Below are 18282 nucleotides of genomic sequence, written 5' to 3'. Positions count from 1 at the left end.
AGACGTAATGAGAGTGTGAGGAGAAAGTACATCTAATCCTCTTAAAGGGCTTCAGGCATTAGGTATTGTGCTGATCCACGCTGAAGAGCTGTCCTGCGGTGCGTCCTGCTTGACCTAAGCAGCGCTCCCAGCATCCGTGCCTTTCCCTGCAGCCCAGCTGTGAGACAGCAACGCTCCACGCACCGCCGCGAGCGTCGTCTTTCAACCGGTAGGTTTTATTTGGCGTTCTGAATTATTTCTTGCATGAGAGCAAAGCAAGTTTTAATATACATTTCTTTGTTCATATGGTTCATTTATGGCCGATATAGAAATACCTGCCGCCACCAAACAGTTGGTCACACTTTACATTTGATTGGTTATGCCACTGTGTTACAAAATACGTAATTTTCATTGTTTTTGCGGAGCTTCTTATAATGACACAATGTTATTAGTAATATATGTATAGACTTGACAAAAAACTTTAATAGAAATGAGACGGATATTTTCCATGCTATGTTCGTTTAGACTTAAATGATAGGAATTCTTCAAGAAATGCTTTTCTTAATCATTTATTCATTCAGAAGCAGTGTCAAAAGTTTTTATTTTTATTAAGGGACAATATCTCTTGAATCAGGGGCACCTTTATTTTTTATTATGGCGTTTTTCCTAGGCTATATAACACATGGTATGCTATTAATTTATGTGAATTAGATATAGATAGATAGATAGATAGATAGATAGACAGATGGATAGATAGATGTGAATGAAATGTATAAAAGGTTGAATAACTGATGATTAGGCGCATTTCATTACTTTAAGTGGCATTTTGCCCCAAGCTCAGGTTTTTCTTTATTTCTGACCATCGTAATAAGTTGGATCCACATTTTCATCAGTTCACATGCTTCTAACAATGTAATTAAGAAGAAGCTAGAGTTGTTAAAATATTATTTCATTTTTGTTTTAATTTAATCCAATGCAGTGTGTTGGTTAGATGAACAATCTTAGGAGTGTAATGGCCACTGTAATCTGCTGATCCTGCATTTAGTGTTTCCTATACAACTGTTGCACTCAGTATTCCTCCTTTTATCCACTGTAAGGTCTGTGAGGAAACCTGCACCACAGAGAAAATGAGATGAAACAGTCTGAAAGTGAGTGCTGTATACCCCAGGAAAATTCGCGATGTTCTGGGTGTCATTGCCCTAAAAAACAACTTGGTGCCCTTTAGGAAGCATACTAGAAAATGTTCCTGACTCGAAGAAAGAGACTTCACCTTAGCCGGATTATATTTCTTCTGTCTGGGGTTTTCCTTTGCTCTTTATATCAACTCACTATCAGAGCCAGACTACCAGAACCCTGGTCTGAGCCCCAGACAGCAGGAGAACCTGAGGATGGCTCTGAACTTGGCTCTGGAGGGTCAGAGATAACAGTGCTTTTGACTAATTTGACCACCGCTGAGCCAAAGAGCTCCAACCACACAGGTGGGGTCCAGTCGTCAGAACCAGCTACAAATGTACCCATCCCAACAATATCTAGAACAGAGACACCTACAACAACCACAAACAGGACAATCATCCATTGCATCTATGTGGATCCAGACCTTCCAAAACCCACCCCAGTTCCTACACCAGCAACCGATACAACCACTGTAGTGCCCAACACTACAGCGTCCAGACCTGGAGAGGCACCACACATGAAGGGCGAGTACCCGGAGGACATCTTCTCCATTGAGGATCGACGCAATGGCTGGGTCATTCTTCACATCTTTGGAATGGTATACATGTTTGCTTCTTTGGCCATCGTCTGCGATGAGTTTTTCGTTCCTACGTTGGGGGTTATAACAGACAAACTGGAGATCTCAGATGATGTGGCCGGGGCGACGTTCATGGCCGCTGGAGGGTCTGCTCCCGAACTCTTCACTTCCTTGATTGGAGTCTTCATTTCTCATAGCAATGTGGGCATTGGAACCATTGTTGGCTCGGCTGTCTTCAACATCCTATTTGTGATCGGAATGTGTGCACTGTTTTCCCGGGAGATGCTTCACCTCACCTGGTGGCCTCTTTTTCGGGATGTGTCATTCTATATCATCGATCTCATCATGCTCATCATCTTCTTCTTGGACAATACCATTATGTGGTGGGAGAGTATGATGCTGGTGTGCGGTTATGCTACCTATGTTGTCTTCATGAAGTACAATGTTCAGATAGAGCAAGCCTTTAAGTCTCAACTCAGGAAACACAAGAACATAGTCAAAGTTATCGAGGTCGAAGAGCCTGAGAAGGTACGCCTCATTATTTTTGCCTTTAATATTCACATAGGAGTTTTTTGGTGAATCACATCACATTTCACAACCTAAACTAAACTTGTTATAAAAGGGCCAAATTATCAGATTTTTTAAATGAATAAATAATAAAAGTTTATGCTGTAATTCAGTTGTATTAGCCTGAAATTGACTCAAAATTATTCTTAATACAGAAATGAAAAATATATTCATCATAGAAGAGGTGTATTCAAGTGTATTTATAAATAGGTGTATTAATTGTATTAATAAATTGTACAAAAAATAGCATCATATTATTTACATTTATTCACTAAACATATACTTTTATTCAAAGTGACCAATTGTGTATTTATTAAATACATTTGATTAGTACTGGGATTCGAACCCACAACCTTTTTAGTTTTAGCTAAATTATTTTGTGCTATGATGCACAATTTCAAGAACATGGATTGCATGATAGCAATTAGCAATTTGTTGGTTTTGGATAGTGTTGACAGTTTCTGCAGTGGTAAGCCTTCTAGCGATGAGGAACATTTATTCTGCTATAATATCTACTCAGATCTGTGATAACAGAGCTATAATAGCATCCCACTCAGGTGAATGTGAATGTGAGTCACTTATGTTTATTCATTGAGCAGATACGCATGGGTTGCGTTTTCCTTTGATAAACAGAAATGAAAAGGATCTCTTGTGTCTGCTGGGGCCAGATATTGTTAATTAGTTGTCTTGTAGCAAGCGAGGTATTTGGAGCAGGTGCATTTGGCTCACTGTGACAGCCCCATCTGTATTAGTGACACTATCCCGTCACATAATAAAACTGTGTGGTCATTTTCACAAGTTCCTTTCTTCATCCTGAACATCCCTCCGCTTAGACGCTGTGGTGAGAGAGGGGTTTAGAGAGATCAACACTTGATAATCTGTCATAACATCTCTGTTCACACTCTACCTGAGAGGGAGACTTTAAACTGCAGTGACAGTCTATTGATTATAGTTAATATGTCTCATACTGGAAAAAGGTCTGTTAATAAATGGACAGCATATTATTAATCATCTATATGATCAAAATTATAATAATTTAATCTAATATCTGGCAGAGACCCTCTGGACTGGTAAAACAATGACACTCTGATCTAAAGACGTTCACTTAATCCTTTGAGGGTCTGCTGTGATTTACAAACTGTGTAACATATAGAGTGTTCAAATCTGCTAAGTGTGATTGAAGCTTATATAGTGTAAGAAGGCTTACTAGACCCAGAGGACCTAGATCTCTGTCAAACTAAACCCACTGGATTGAACTGATCACAGATAACAAATACAACAGTAACAATAAAATACAGAATTGTATATATTTGGGTGCTTATGTATGTTACAGTGTTGTAAATGTTAACTAAAACTAAAGCTATAAAAATCATTTCCGTTAATTGAAATAAAGCAGAAACAAAATAAAATGTAAATATTAGATGGAAAACTTAAACTTAAAAAACATAAAGAGAAATTAGAAATGTTGCTTTGGCAAGTAATTGAAATAAAATAAGTGTCGAAGTACTAAAATAACTAAAACTGAAACAATAATAAATTAAGGCTAATTAGAAATATTAAGAAAAGTGACAAAAGACATAACAAAATCACTAATACCTAAAGTAAAATGAAAATGAGGACTGGAAATATAAAAAGTTAATTCAAAATATGAATAAATACTATAATAGTATATAAATAATGCTAAAATAATACTGGTATGTTTTGTTACATAATCTTATGTTACAGGTTTTCTTCCATTTAGAATAAAAAAAATATATATTGTAATTTCAAGTAAATACATACATTTTAAATACACTCCTTTCAGTCCATGAGGGTACGTGGATGAATCCTTTGTCAAGTTTGTAACAGTTGTCACCTGTATTCTCATTCAAAAGTAGAATGAGAGGTGAAGGTCAAAGGTCAAATCAGTGCCTTGCATCATCTGTAATGTTTAAAACTGTTATTGCACACAGGACAATGGGACCTCAGGTGAAGAAAACAGGCCGCCTGAACCAGAAGACAAGAATAGATTAAAGGTAATCAAAAATATGGAAATATATGAACCAATACTAATAATTCAAAATATTAAATATATAAAGGTGTAATCTATGCATTACTATAGTCACAAAACAATGACTGTTTCCAAAGAGATCACATAACTGGTTGAGCCAATGTTGATGTGTCGACCTGGACAGAGCAATGTTCAATTGAATATAGAATATTCCTGTCATATGAATATGGGATTATTAATTGAATTAACATATGAAATAAACAACATGTATATGACATTTATTCTCCATAAAGTCCACATAATTTGCAGGTTCAGATATGAATTCTTTCGACATGATCATTTAGTGTGAGCATTTGTCAGAATATTTATCCTCTCTTGTGTAGTTGAAGCCCATACTGCAGCGCGGGGGCAGTTCTGCCTCTCTGCACAACAGCACTATGAGGAACACCATCTTTCAGCTGATGATTCACACACTGGATCCTCTTGGAGAGGGTAAGAGCCCTTCAGTACCTGAACACTCATAATGATAGCTCATTAAGAAAACATTGCACGAAGCCGTTACAAATTTCAATTCTGGTTTAAAGGGATAGTCCACCAAGAAATGACAATTCTGTCTTCATTTACTCACCCTCATGTCGTTCCAAACCTGTATGACTTTCGTTCTTCCGTGGGACACAAAAGAAGATATTTTGAAGAACGTTGGGAACCAAACATCATGCATCCATTGTATGGACATAAAAAAAGTATTTTATCTCCTATGTTCCAAAGAAGAAAGAAAGTCAGTTTTGGAATGAAAAGATGGCGAGATGATGTCAGAATTGACATTTTTGGGTGAACAATCACTTTCAGATATGTTTGTGAAAGCTGTATCACAAGGTTAATGAATTAGTTTATTAGTAAATCTTAATATTAAATAAGCAGGAAAGGTATATGCTAAGTATGTAGTGCTTTTTTATTATTTGAAGACTCAAATTCTGCCATTTTATGATGTTTACTGACTGTTGTTTATACAAAGTGGCTGATTTAAACTACTGGTTTACTAGAGGTATAGGCTAGATGCAATTTTTGCTACAGATGTTTTATGGTTACAGCTTCTGAACTGTTTTTGTATATCAATATTGTATAAAGATCAAAATACCAATCATACAATAGGCCTGTATTCCCTCAGGCAAGTACTGTAAGACGTTCAGAAGTGGAGAGCAGGAGAGTCTCTTTGTCCTTCTCCCAGTACAAATGGATTAGCAAAGCGTGTTCCATATGATGACAGCACTAAGTCCAGATTGATACTAAGAAGATAAATAGCTCTTTCTCAGTCTATGGAGTGGAGAGTGATTCATAGTAGTGAGAGAAGGCCCACCGCAGTGGCTCTATGACATTTTGTCAAGTCACATCAGTGTGTATGTCACCATTTAAACATACACATTATTATAACCTCATTGCACATGGGCTCTCAAACAAGATGGTATAATGTGCAGAAACACTGTTATTTTAGCATCACAAAAATGTCATCAGAAATGTCGGTTCCTATTATAAGCTACAGAAACATCATCATAAGCTTGAATCTAATTACATAAATACTATGTGCACTGAAGGTATGATATCGTACGATTACCTTGCATGGCTCCTTGATGGCTGGCATGCATACGTGTAAAGCAGAAGCCCTGGAGGTCTGTGGTCAGTGGTTTGGGTTGGTCCCCTTGACCTTCAGCCTGTCCTCAGGAGGCTGTGCAGCACCTGCGCTCTCAGGGTCCTCACAAAAACCTCCCAGCACTGTGCTGCTCCATCATTAAGCTGCTTTTGATTGAGCTCATAAAGGCTGGATGAGAGCCAGGCTCCAGCAGCTCAATCCTGTTATGGTGATGGGGTCCCTGCTCATTTGCAAGCCTTAGTCAATGAGATAAATGTAAAGATTCATTTGAACATTTCTACATTTTGGCTGATAAATCACTGACAAGCACTTAACAACTTTAGGACCTCAATTGTATTGCCTTAAAATGCTCTGTATACTCTGCTTATCAGTCTTTTGAATCTCTCAAAGAAATGTCTTAGTCATATTTCACCCCATAATTAATAGAAAATATTTTTGAAAGAAATTAAGCCTATTGATTAGAAGCCTATTGATTAGATCCATTAGATCCATTTTTGTTTTCATTATTTCCTTTACAATTAAAAACCCCACCTCCCAAATTTAATTACGTAATGCAAAATATAATATGATATAAAGCTAAATTCAAATTTTAAAAAGTTTGGAACAATTAGGATTTTTTAGGTTTTTGAAAGAAAAGCTTTTTGAAATAATGTCATAGTCTAAGAAATCAGGCTTTATACCCCAAGCATTTCTTCACATGAGATTCACCCTTATGCATTTATACCTTGACCTGTCCAAACATTTTTTTAAACAAATAAAAAAAATTTAAGCTCCAAGTCAGTGCAGTAATGAGTAGTTTGCAGGGCATTAAGAGTTGTATTTGTGACACTCACCATGGTATTTGTTGTATGTGAATCTATTTTACTCATTAGAGTCAGTGTTTAATGGAGATGCAAAGGCTAGAAGCTCTTTGGAATGTAAAGGTAAGGGGCTTAGTGTTTGTGATGTTATTTTTGTGATGTGACGCCGTCTTGTAGTAGCCTGTGAGATGTGAGGAAATGACATTTTGTTTTACGTCTGTGAAATGAGGGCTTCTGTCATTTGTGGTACTGCCATTGTTGACCCTGACAGTGTCAGTCAAAGTCTACATTCAAGCTATATTCTTCCTTTCCTGGTTTGCAGTGAAATTTAAAGACAAGGCTCAGATTTTGAACGACATGGCCCGGGGGAAAGTAGAGAACAAAAAGAAGGAAAAATCTGGTGAAGGTGAGATTTTATAATCTTAGTCTGTTCTATTATGATTGCACAGAGCTTTGTAGACAGGTCGGTATATTGTCCTACCTCACAGATGAGCTCTGTTGCATATTCAAAATGGTTATTAATGTTGCATTTCCACAAGCAGTAACGCACCAGCTGTGTGCTGGATGAAAGGTACAAAGAGAGGGCAAGCTGCCAGGAGTTTTGCCCGTTTTGCCCTCTACACAGCATCCCGCATTCCGTATTTCCACCTTTTGTTTCTACATGAGAGCTGCTTTACACATTACCTGACATAATGACCAAGCTCCATCTCATGAATTAAGCATGAGTGGCTTGAAATCAGTGCGGATTATCTTGTGCCGCAACTGCTGTGTTTGAAATTGCCGCCAAGCGATATAGCAACATTACTCACTCCTGCTGAAGAAATCTTCACTCCACATCTGAGAAGAGCTTGTAGTATTGCAACATTTAGGAAGTAATTGCAAGCTTGACTGATATTTTATTATTGTGGTTTAAATAAGGTGACGATCAGATGGAACAGTCCAAGGATTCCAAAGACGCAGCTCCAGGAGCCAAGGAAGAAGACTCTAGTCAAAATCCTGAGGCACAAAAGGTGGGCCTATTGCATCTCGAAAAAAGTTGGGATGAAGAAGGAGGAGATCTGAAACACTTGTGTGCTTTTAATGAGCTCATCAATTCTTTACCTTGTTGCAAAGCTGACAGAGATGATCTATCAAACATAGTATGTGATTCATATTTAAGAAATAATACACCCAGGAATGAAAAGTCATTTAATCACCCTCACGTCATGACATTCTTTCTTTTATGGAACTCAAAAGCAAATGTTTGAAGAACGTTCATTACAGTGAAGGAAAGCTGGAGGTTTCAAGCTTAAAAAAAGGACAGACAAGCACCACAAATTTAAGGTGTTATTTTTCATGATGCATTAACTATGTCTGTTTCATGACCTAATCATTCTTTAAGTCAGATCTTTCAAATCAGCCAGTACATTCAGGTTACAAAACTGGTTTGAATGATTCATTCACAGTTCGGACTGATCAACTTCTTAAGTTCAGATCACTGCCTCAATCATAGTAGTTTTCAGGTTAACATCTCAGTGGAGACAAAGATTATCTGTGAGTGAATTCAATGAAGCTACAGCTGCTTTTATTATACTTTTATTGTGCTTTTGCATACTTTTTGAAGCCCTCTCTATTTATTATTATAACTGCGTGGGAAAGAGCAAGCCGTCTGTGTTCCAAAGAATAAATAAATTCATATTGGTTTGGGACAAACTGAATGTGAGTAAATGATGATAAAACTTTCACTTTTGGGTGAACTGTTGCTTTAAGTTAGTTCTCCTAATTTTTTTATTTTTTTTTGTGTGGGTGTTATGTTTTCACCAGTCTCTTTCTTACTTTGTCTTAAGGAAGGAGACACTGCAGCAGGAGGAGGTTCAGAGAAGCCAGGAGGTTCAGATGATTCAGGGGATGATGAAGATGACAGTGATGAAGACAGCGATGAAGACAGTGATGATGATGATGATGAAAATGAGGATGAGGCTGGGGAGGAAGGAGAAAATGATGAACCTCTGTCCTTAGAGTGGCCAGACACCAGACGTAAACAGGCCACATATTTGTTTCTGTTGCCCATTGTCTTTCCACTTTGGCTGACAGTTCCAGACGTCAGAAACCCTGTGAGAAACAAATCAAAACATCACATTAGCATTGTTTTATATATATGTATTTCACTTCTACACAATTTGATAGAACTGACATGTACATTACTGTATATTGTGCTTACAGGCATCCAAGAAGTTCTTTGTCATCACTTTCCTTGGCTCAATAGTATGGATTGCTATATTTTCCTATCTTATGGTGTGGTGGGCACATCAGGTCAGTGTAGAAACCAATATTTGTGACACATAAGCCACACTTAAATGTCATTGCATTAGAAAATGAAATATCAAAACAAGCAACCATTCATCAAGATTTTCTCTCCTAGGTGGGTGAGACCATTGGCATCTCTGAGGAAATCATGGGTCTTACCATTCTGGCTGCAGGAACATCCATTCCTGATCTCATCACCAGTGTGATTGTGGCTCGAAAAGGCTTGGGAGACATGGCTGTCTCGAGCTCTGTGGGCAGCAACATATTTGACATCACCATGGGGTAAGACAATGGAAACTTTAAATAGTAAATGAATCATGTGTTTGATAGCTGCAAATGATAGGCACAGTTTTTGTCAAATGTGATTGGCTGAACACTGGCTCTTTGTGTTCACTGGTTTGTGTTCACACCACAGGTTTGCGTTTGATGTTTCAGATGGAATTTCAGTTTGTGTAGTGGTAGGGATTTTTCACCATTTTTCTGCAGATTACATAGTTTCACCAGTAGGTGGCGACAAGAGTCTCGGTCTGTGTACGTTTTGATAGTTTGTTTTTCAATTTGAAATTAAATAAGCAGAAATAAGAAAAAAGAAAAAAAAAAATTTGAAAAGAAAAAAACCTGTCTCTAAATATTAATTGATTTAAATTATGTGGACTACTATTGTAGTTAGGTGAAGTAATTTTCAGATGCAACGAATAAAACGGCAAAAACACAAACACAAAACTTGTAGGCCTAAATAAAATAATTTTATATATATAGCCTACAATTGAATAGCCTAACATATCCTCCTGAGAACCAGAAATAAAAAGCTTTGTGAATTTAGTATTTTTTCATGTAATTACATTGTTTAGAGCATAAGAACAAAATGGTAAAATAACATTTTCGAAAAATATTTTATTCATATGTTATGCTATGAATATGCTATGTTGCGTGTTTAAAAATTCCATAAACTGTTTTTTCCAGCACAATGTTATCTATACACTGTATCTAATTTGCATATTAAAGTGCTGTTGAGACAGCATGTTGAAAAAAGTAGTAAGTAGTAATTGGCCAGATTTTCATAATAATATCTAATATTTCATAAGGCAAGGCAAGGCAAGGCAAGTTTATTTGTATAGCACATTTCATACACAATGGTAATTCAAAGTGCTTTGCATAAAATAAAATAAAAACAATAATCACAACAATAAAACAAGGAATTAAAAAACTTTGAAAATTATTTTAAAAAAAATTGATTTAAGAGGTTTAAAATGAATTTAAGAAAACGATTATACATATAAAGAACATTGATATATAGCCTAGTATTATATATGAATAGGATGTTCATCAACTGATTGCAGGTGGTCGGATCAGTGTTGACAGCTCTGTAAAATAACCTACTGGAAGCTCTCAAGTTAGCTAAAAATATGAAAAGTACAAACACACCAGCCTGATTTGTTTAAAACATTTAAAATAAAAAAAAACAATGCCAGAATGTAAGCCAGATTTGGCCCAGACTCTTTTGTTATATATGCATCTGTGAACTTAGATTTGCATCTAAAATGTTACTGAATAATAACTTTTTAAGCTGTTGTTTGTTTAGAAATATCAAACTCGCAATCGTCCCATTGGTATGAATGAATGCCTAATCACTTATTTTCATTTTGTATTTCTTAATTATATCCCCCCTCACTGTTACAGGCTGCCAGTGCCCTGGCTGATTTTCTCATTCTGCCATTCGCTGGCGCCGGTGCCCGTGAGCAGTAATGGGCTGTTCTGTGCCATTGTGCTGCTCTTCCTCATGCTCATCTTCGTCATTATCTCCATCGCTGCCTGTAAGTGGAGGATGAATAAAGTGTTGGGATTCATCATGTTCATGCTCTACTTTGTGTTCCTGGTGCTCAGTGTCATGCTAGAGGATCGAATCATTATATGTCCCGTGTCCATCTGAGCAAACCTGTGGATACAGTCCTGTACGTTCTGAACTGTAACTTCACACATATTTAAAGCATCTCTGGACTCGCTGTTGACTTATTCTGTATTTCACAAGATCTTTTGTAAAGGGATTCAATAACTGGCCATCATTTCCAAACTATGTTAACTGTTACAGACACTTGAGTTTTTTTTGGTCACCACTTTTGGCTTGTTACATTAAAGTGACTGCAATATTGACAGAAGAGTAACGGGCCCTGTCCCAAATGGTCACCATTTGTGTTATCCACGCTTTGGTGATGTAATGCCATATGGATTGTTGAGTGTAGAGTGCTGTGTTGGCCCACCAGTGTGGGCTTTGCAAAAGGGCACTTTGAGACCACATACAGAGGCACTCTTGAACACCCTTTTGAACCGTAAAATGACAAATAAGACACCCTACTGCCCTGTGGACTTGGCAAACACAATATAATTATGATTGCATAATCAAAGGTCACATCCAGTGTGCCATTTGGGACAGGACCACAGAGTAATAAATATGTAAAATTGTAGTATGTCTTTTTTTTTCTCAAACTCTCACTTAATGATTTGTGGTGCACTTTAACCATTTAGGTTTATTGGGATGATATCAAGACACACATGCAAAACATATTTGTCTACGACATTTAAAATTGCAAAGATTATAACCTTGTGAGAAGTCAGTGTTGCTTTAATTTTTTCCAGTGATGAAAAACTGCATAACAAAGAAAATGTTTCCAAATTGTTTTTGATTCATTTTATATTGTGATTGTATCATTTGATGTTGTGGGTTTTCAGATAGCTATGGGACTACATTGGGAGAAATTGTGAGCTTATTTTAAATGATGTAATTTAATAATTCTGCAATGGAATTATTTTTGTAACATGGAAAAATGTCATTAGCAAGCGTTCTAATTGCAGATCCTGTGCTGTATGTAAGATATGACCTTTTTCCATCATAAAAGTAGAATCTCAAGCATATAACAAGACTTTTTTACAAAGTCTAATGTAATCAGTATGATTGATAAAAAACAGTTGTGAATTTCCATACAAATATCACACTGCTGTTTGAATTCACTACTGAATAGAGGCAAAGATTGTTCTTTTTTGAATGTCGCACATTGTGTTGATTTCTCTCTTGAGAGTTGCTCATTGTAAATATTAATTTGTTGGTTCAGAGCAAAATTAAATGGGGTTTCAAATGCGACTTTTTTCTCCCTCTATTTCATCGAACAAACCAGAGACACCAACACAAACACACTGGAGTCGATTTAAGTGTTTATTTACAGTTCTAAACAATTTTATAGACCTGGCTCAGATCTGACAAAATGATATATACAACTATAAATAGAAGTAACAAAAGGAGTGATATGTAAAGCACATTGCTCTAACAAAATGATTTGTTAAAAAAACGAACAAACAAAACGAATCACCTTACACATTAACCGCTTTAAATGAGCTTCCATGAAATAGGTCAGTTTGTTTCACTATTATGGACGTAAAAAGCAGGTGATAGAAAACCTGCTAAACATTAAAAGCAGTGTAAAGTGTATTATTGTGTTTTTTGTAGTTTTACACAGCATCAGGTCAATAAACAAAACAAAACAAAAAATTCATCCCAAAATGTTTAGGGCAGTATTATCTGTTTTTTTCCGACTTGGGGCATTAACATTAATGTGTTATTGAGTATAATTACCTTTTCCATAATCCATTGCATTTTAAACATTTAAACGTCATCAATCCTCTTCCCAAGCACACAGACTCAAAGTGCATCTTCATTAACATAATGATCAAAAATGAACAATATTAAAATATAACCGTTCCAGTTACCACATGTTTAGAGTTCAAGCTGAGTAAATAAGTGCTTGTATGCTTCAGGTACTTTATGTAACTCGACAAAGGAAACCCATCTTTATGCAACATTGCACAATATAAAGCAATGTTAAATTTTTTTTTTTATAATTATGTACCTTCATTGCAAACACTGGATTATGTAAGTGAGTGTAAAACGTTGACCACATTCACATTATCAGTCCACCTTATTTTATAGTCGCTATATTACCCTTTATACCCTGTTGTAAATTTGTCTCCGTATTGTTCTTCGCCCCAAGGTAAGGCATTTCTCAGTTCAAAATCTCATCAAATATTTCAGAGTCAAGAGTTTATATTTGGTCCAGTTCTGTACCTCAAGACGACAGTGTCACTGACGGTCACCATACGACTGGTCTCCGGGACCAGGACGACAAAGAGCACACACTCAAAAGAGAAACCTATACACTACGAACAGCATAGTCTTTACAAATGGAGACACGTCAATTATAACAAATTCCAGTCTTAAAATATAACTGTATAATACAAATATGCAAAATAATAAGACTATGTACACAAAGTCTCTCTGTATGTGAAATATACAAGTGCCCCTAGACGGCCTAAAGAGGACTGTGTTTGTTGGGGTTGCTCATTGTGCTTCTACGCATCCTAAACGTGATCGATTTGATTGTTCTTTAGCTACTGGTCCCGAATCCACTCCACGATTCACTGGACGTGAATGAATGGAGCGATGGAATGACCTGAGCACAATGATATTGCTCCTAATCTACGATGACCTCTAAACTCAAGTTTACCTGAGCGGTGCTAGACAATTCAAATGTGACCTCAAGTTTCCGAAAGGGGTTATTGATGGTCAAGACACTAGGCAGGTGGAAGAGCAAAAGTGAGGGGCAAATGCAAGAAAAAGAACAGGATCGCAGACTATATAAAGTGACGTATTCACAGGAAGTGTATGAAGAACAATAGTCACATAAATAGACAGGACTTGTGTCGAAAGAGACCTCATGGGAGCCAGAGGTAGCTTTGGTTACGATGAATGTTCAGGATTACATGAATGAAAGTGTTCCTTCTTTAAATGCCTTCCTGTGTGATGGATGCGAGGAAAGAGGGATGAATGAGAGGAGGTGAATCAGAGACTGGGCAGCCCAAAGGTTCTCCTGCACTCCATGACTCCAGCGCTGGGTGGACGGTCACAATTGTGGGTCATCTTGACCTGGCTGGGCGTCAAACGGTCATATGCCATTTTGTATTCACGGTCAAATGCATCTGTGAGAATAAATGAAGGTGTTAGTAATGATGCTAGTGCTCATGTTTAGTGATTTGATAAACATAGAATACATTTGAAAAGTTTGGGGTCAGTACCATTTTTTAAAAATGTTTTTGAAAGAAGTCTCTTATGCTCACCAAGGCTGCATGATAAAAAACGGTAATATTATGAAATACGTTTACAATTTAAAATAACCGTTTTCTGTTTTAATATATTTTAAAACGTAATTTATTCCTGTGATGTTAATTCTTTAGCAGTTATTACTCCAGTCTTCAGTGTCACGTGATCCTTCAGAAATCAGTGTAATATGCTGATCAAGAAATATTTCTTATTATTATCGATGTTGAAAATACTTATGCTGCTTGAATTAATACTTATTTTTGTGGAAACAGTGATACATTTTTTTCAGGATCTTATGGTGAATAGAAAGTTCAAAAGAACAGCATTTATTTGAAATAATAATGTAATTTGTTCAATGTGTCTTTATTGAAGTATAAAAAAGTATATAAAAAAATCTTACTGAACCCAAACTTCGAAAGTAGTATAAGACATCATGAAAGCAGTCAGCTCACCAATATTTATGCTACTCTTGCCCAAAGCCACCAAAGATAGGAACAGGATATCTCTATATAAGCTCCTGCATATGATAAAAATAAAGAGAAATGAGTCATTAAGATTAGCTTGTCAAAATGTTTATTAAATCAGTTTCTGTGTTTAATTTGTTCTCATACCGTTGTCTGACGAAGCCCAGTCTGGTGCCCAGTAGCTGCAGTATCTGACTCATGGGCTGGTAGACATCGTTCCTCTGGATGCTCTTCACGACACTCTGCAGCAGCTCTAGGCTCACAGCCTGCTCCTCCTCCTCAGATACTGCAGGATTTGCACCTATTAAAAAACATAAACCCAAGATGAAGTAGATGGCTGGTACACGGAAGCAAAACTACTGCATCTGCTCAAGTGTTTTCAGGGGGTTTAAGTACATTTAGTAGTTTTTGTTTAACTTTCAATGCAGTTGCTAGGGTGTTCTGTGTGGTTAACTAAAACTATTAAAATCGTTTTCAATCATTTAAATAAAGCTTAAAGAAATAGTATAAATGTCTAATATAAATACTAAATAAAAGCTTAAATGAAAAAACAAACTATTAGCTTCCCTGTCAAATAATTGAAATAAATAAAGCTGAAGTACTAAAATGATTCAAATTAAAAACTAAAATAGAAAGATAAATATAAACAAATTAATAAAAATGGCAGATGCATATAATAAAATACTAGAATTTAAAATATAAAACTGCTATTATAGTACACAAATAATATAAATACTGTAAAAAAAAAAACACGACTAAGTAAAAAGAGCCAACTCTCTGATATTCTGGCACCTAAATATGTCTCTGATTCCTTCTCCAATTTATGACTAAAAGATATTTTTCCACATTTTCTCATCCACCAGGCAAAAATTGTAAGTCTGATCTCTTTAGAAAAATAATGCCACACTTCAGCTTAAGCCTCATGGTTTGAGGCATAACTCATGTCTATAGCACAAACAGGATAATGTGTTGCAAATATTTGTCAAAGAACCACTTTCATGCACATTTACAGCCATAAAGCTCTGTGTAAATGACTCTGTATATACAGTATACTTGTATCATATTCTTACAATATGAATTCCAGAACAAGTAGCACGGCTTGATGGGGTCCTGATGCAGTCTGGGATTGTCCCACAGGATCTGGACCAAGACATTCTTACTGTCTTCAGATGGACAACTTTGCAGAGGCTGCAGAAAAGGAAAAAAAAAAACTCTAGCTCTTATTGGGAAGTACAGCAGCATCACCAACAGCTTCTATGCATTTACAATTATTTATTAATTCAAGCACAAATGGGAAGAGGAACATCACGTGAGAATTCTTGAGACCCACCTGAGAATCACTGCAGTAGTGTTTGGAGCTCAAATAGAGGCCCGGCAAGCTGCTGGCCAGGTCCAGCCTACGGAAAAACCACACCAGATTCCAGAACACAATAGGGTGGTGATCCACAATGGCTGCAGACGAGATGGCCTGGTCCCCCTCGTTCTCCAGCAAGCTTTCCAGTTCCTTCCAAAGTACCAGAGGACTCAGGTAGGGCACGGTAACTGGCTCCTGCAGCACAGAAACACAAAAATAACTACCAGCATAATCAACTGAATGAACTTTTGAGTCACAGACATATCAGATATTACATAATACCGCATTTTCTGGAAAATATGTAGTGAAAATTGCATAGCTGAGAGAAAAAAATGTTTGCATCAGTGTATGTCACATATTACATAAAAAAATTATGTAAAATGCCGGTAAATAAAATGAAATGTTTACAAACACTATAAATAAGTATTTCAGTTCTCTTCACAACAAATCCTTTAAAATTAACACTATTCAGAAGAGAACAGCAATACAAAAACAGCCACAAAACAAGCTAAAATAAATGATAGTGGCATTCATTATAAACATCATTTATTATAAATGGCAAGTCTAAACAATTGTATTTAAAGCTAAACTGAAACTACTTGCATGTGAGAAATGCGCTGTATAAATAAACTTTGGCTCACGTGACTCTTTCATTTGGCATTAAATCAAATATTTGTGCTTTGCATATTTTGCATGCTTGACGTTAATTGCATTACAAAGTATAAGTCGCTTTGGAATGTAAATCACTGCATGTTTCAGATTATCTACAAATGATATCCCAGAAAAATTGGTACATTGCACTACATATCATTATAGATACTATTAATAAAGATCTGATGCATACAAAATATGATTCCGAAAAACAATGAAATGTAAAGAAGTTAAGTTTGAGAAATGTATTCTTACAGGGTCTTTTTTGCCATTGCTGGAAAGATTGCCAGTGGCATCATAAACTTGTGGTAGTTCATCTGCGGTGTCTGTCTGGCAAGTATGTGCATCTTGAGAGGGGGATCTGATAAGACAAAAAAGAAAACAGTTAGAAATGGTGAATATCTCCATAGAAATGTCTATTCTGTGGTTGCAGACCAAATTACCTTTCCTGGTCACCCAGGTTTCTGATGTCCACATTGAGCAGAGGTAGAAACGGAGAGCCGCAAAAGGGGCATGTGCTATTGAGGTTAGAGTCATCAGCTGTCCAACCAGCCATGATCTCTTCATCATACACCAAACTCTCACAGGTGTTACAGCGCGAGCAACTGGACATACGTACCTAGAAAGTCAAACAAAATTAGCCACAATACTTCCTTCTACAGTAATACTTCAACATAATCGTCATTCAAAAACTCACTTCAACAGTGTAGTTCTGCATGGACTGAGAAAGGCTGGAATCAGAACACGCATCTGGGGTCTGCAGAGCTTTCATTACTGTCAGCGGTGGACCTGAAGGACAAAAGACAAAACAGAAGTCACTCTCTGCGACAAAAGGAGCTTTGAAGAGATGATGTTTTTCATCAGAGAGCAATCTTCTCCAAAAACAAGTCACATTTCAAGGTGATTGCCTGCAGGGATTATGAATGCTAATTCTGATGGCGCTGAATGTGGAGAGAGGCTCTACAGAAGTCTGGGATAAGAGCGTGTATGCGGATGTGAGTGATTGGGGAGCACTGATTAAAGAGCCCCTCTCAGACCCCATTAGTGCAGAGCCAGACACACTCACAGCCCTGTCTACTGGCCTACTTCTGCAGCTGCTGGAGCAGAAACAATGACCAGCCTCATGAACGACACACAGCACTCCATATATGCAAAAACATGCTTAATCACCCACCCAAAGCATCACGCATAATGGCCTGGAAAAGCGGCAAATAAGTTCATTTTTACAACAGAATTCTTTACAATTAGAATGATCACTCCTTATCAATATATTATTATTAAAAACTAGAACTGTCAATATAACAAACTGTCATAATTTCAAACCAGTCTTTAGAAAGCAAAATAAAACAGTAATATAATGTAATAAAATCATTATTGGAATCTAAAAATAAAAATGAAAATGGTTTATATGTGCTAAATTGTTTTTATTTTATTTTCAATTTGTATCAAGACACCCATTCATTTCTGTGAGGTAATAAGGAATCATTTTATCCGTGGTATTTAAAAAATGCTGACAGCATTCCAATATTAATTAATACAAAGGATGTTGTCTGGATATATCTATAAGAATGTAGGATGACGCAAAGCATAAAAAAATTAGCATGAGTGCCTGGCATTTAGCCTAGATAACAGTGTTTCTTCAGAAGA

At 36.6% G+C, this 18282-nt stretch overlaps 2 protein-coding genes across 5 annotated transcripts in view; one reads left to right on the top strand and one right to left on the bottom strand.

Moving 5' to 3' along the window:
• Positions 1-59: 59 nt before the first annotated feature.
• On the top strand, positions 60-12261 carry LOC107596980 (sodium/potassium/calcium exchanger 1-like). Of its 2 annotated transcripts, XM_016287862.1 has the most exons (10): positions 60-208; positions 1077-2257; positions 4249-4311; positions 4670-4778; positions 7057-7140; positions 7653-7744; positions 8561-8827; positions 8937-9026; positions 9136-9302; positions 10701-12261. In XM_016287862.1, exons 2-10 carry the CDS (start codon positions 1220-1222, stop codon positions 10948-10950), a joined length of 2160 nt encoding a protein of 719 aa, XP_016143348.1. In that variant the 5' UTR covers positions 60-208; positions 1077-1219; the 3' UTR covers positions 10951-12261. The 2 variants fall into 2 exon arrangements, with proteins under 2 accessions (XP_016143348.1, XP_016143349.1); XM_016287863.1 differs by lacking the exon at positions 7057-7140.
• Positions 12262-12337: 76 nt separating this feature from the next.
• Positions 12338-18282, bottom strand: part of LOC107596978 (C-myc promoter-binding protein-like) — a 32644-nt gene continuing 26699 nt past the window's right edge. For all 3 annotated transcript variants that reach the window (XM_016287859.1, XM_016287861.1, XM_016287860.1), the window contains 8 exons: positions 17333-17424; positions 17079-17254; positions 16891-16996; positions 15961-16179; positions 15701-15818; positions 14778-14931; positions 14619-14683; positions 12338-14045 (listed from right to left, as the gene is read on the bottom strand). In XM_016287859.1, the coding sequence (XP_016143345.1) occupies positions 13909-14045; positions 14619-14683; positions 14778-14931; positions 15701-15818; positions 15961-16179; positions 16891-16996; positions 17079-17254; positions 17333-17424 (1067 nt within the window). In that variant the 3' untranslated portion in view covers positions 12338-13908. The remainder of the gene's footprint in view (positions 14046-14618; positions 14684-14777; positions 14932-15700; positions 15819-15960; positions 16180-16890; positions 16997-17078; positions 17255-17332; positions 17425-18282) is intronic.

This window comes from Sinocyclocheilus grahami, unplaced genomic scaffold, assembly GCF_001515645.1.
Source record: "Sinocyclocheilus grahami isolate Dianchi unplaced genomic scaffold, SAMN03320097.WGS_v1.1 scaffold225.1, whole genome shotgun sequence".
Lineage (NCBI taxonomy): Eukaryota > Metazoa > Chordata > Actinopteri > Cypriniformes > Cyprinidae > Sinocyclocheilus > Sinocyclocheilus grahami.
Note: the sequence above shows the minus strand (reverse complement) of the source record. Positions and strands in the feature narration are given on the sequence as shown.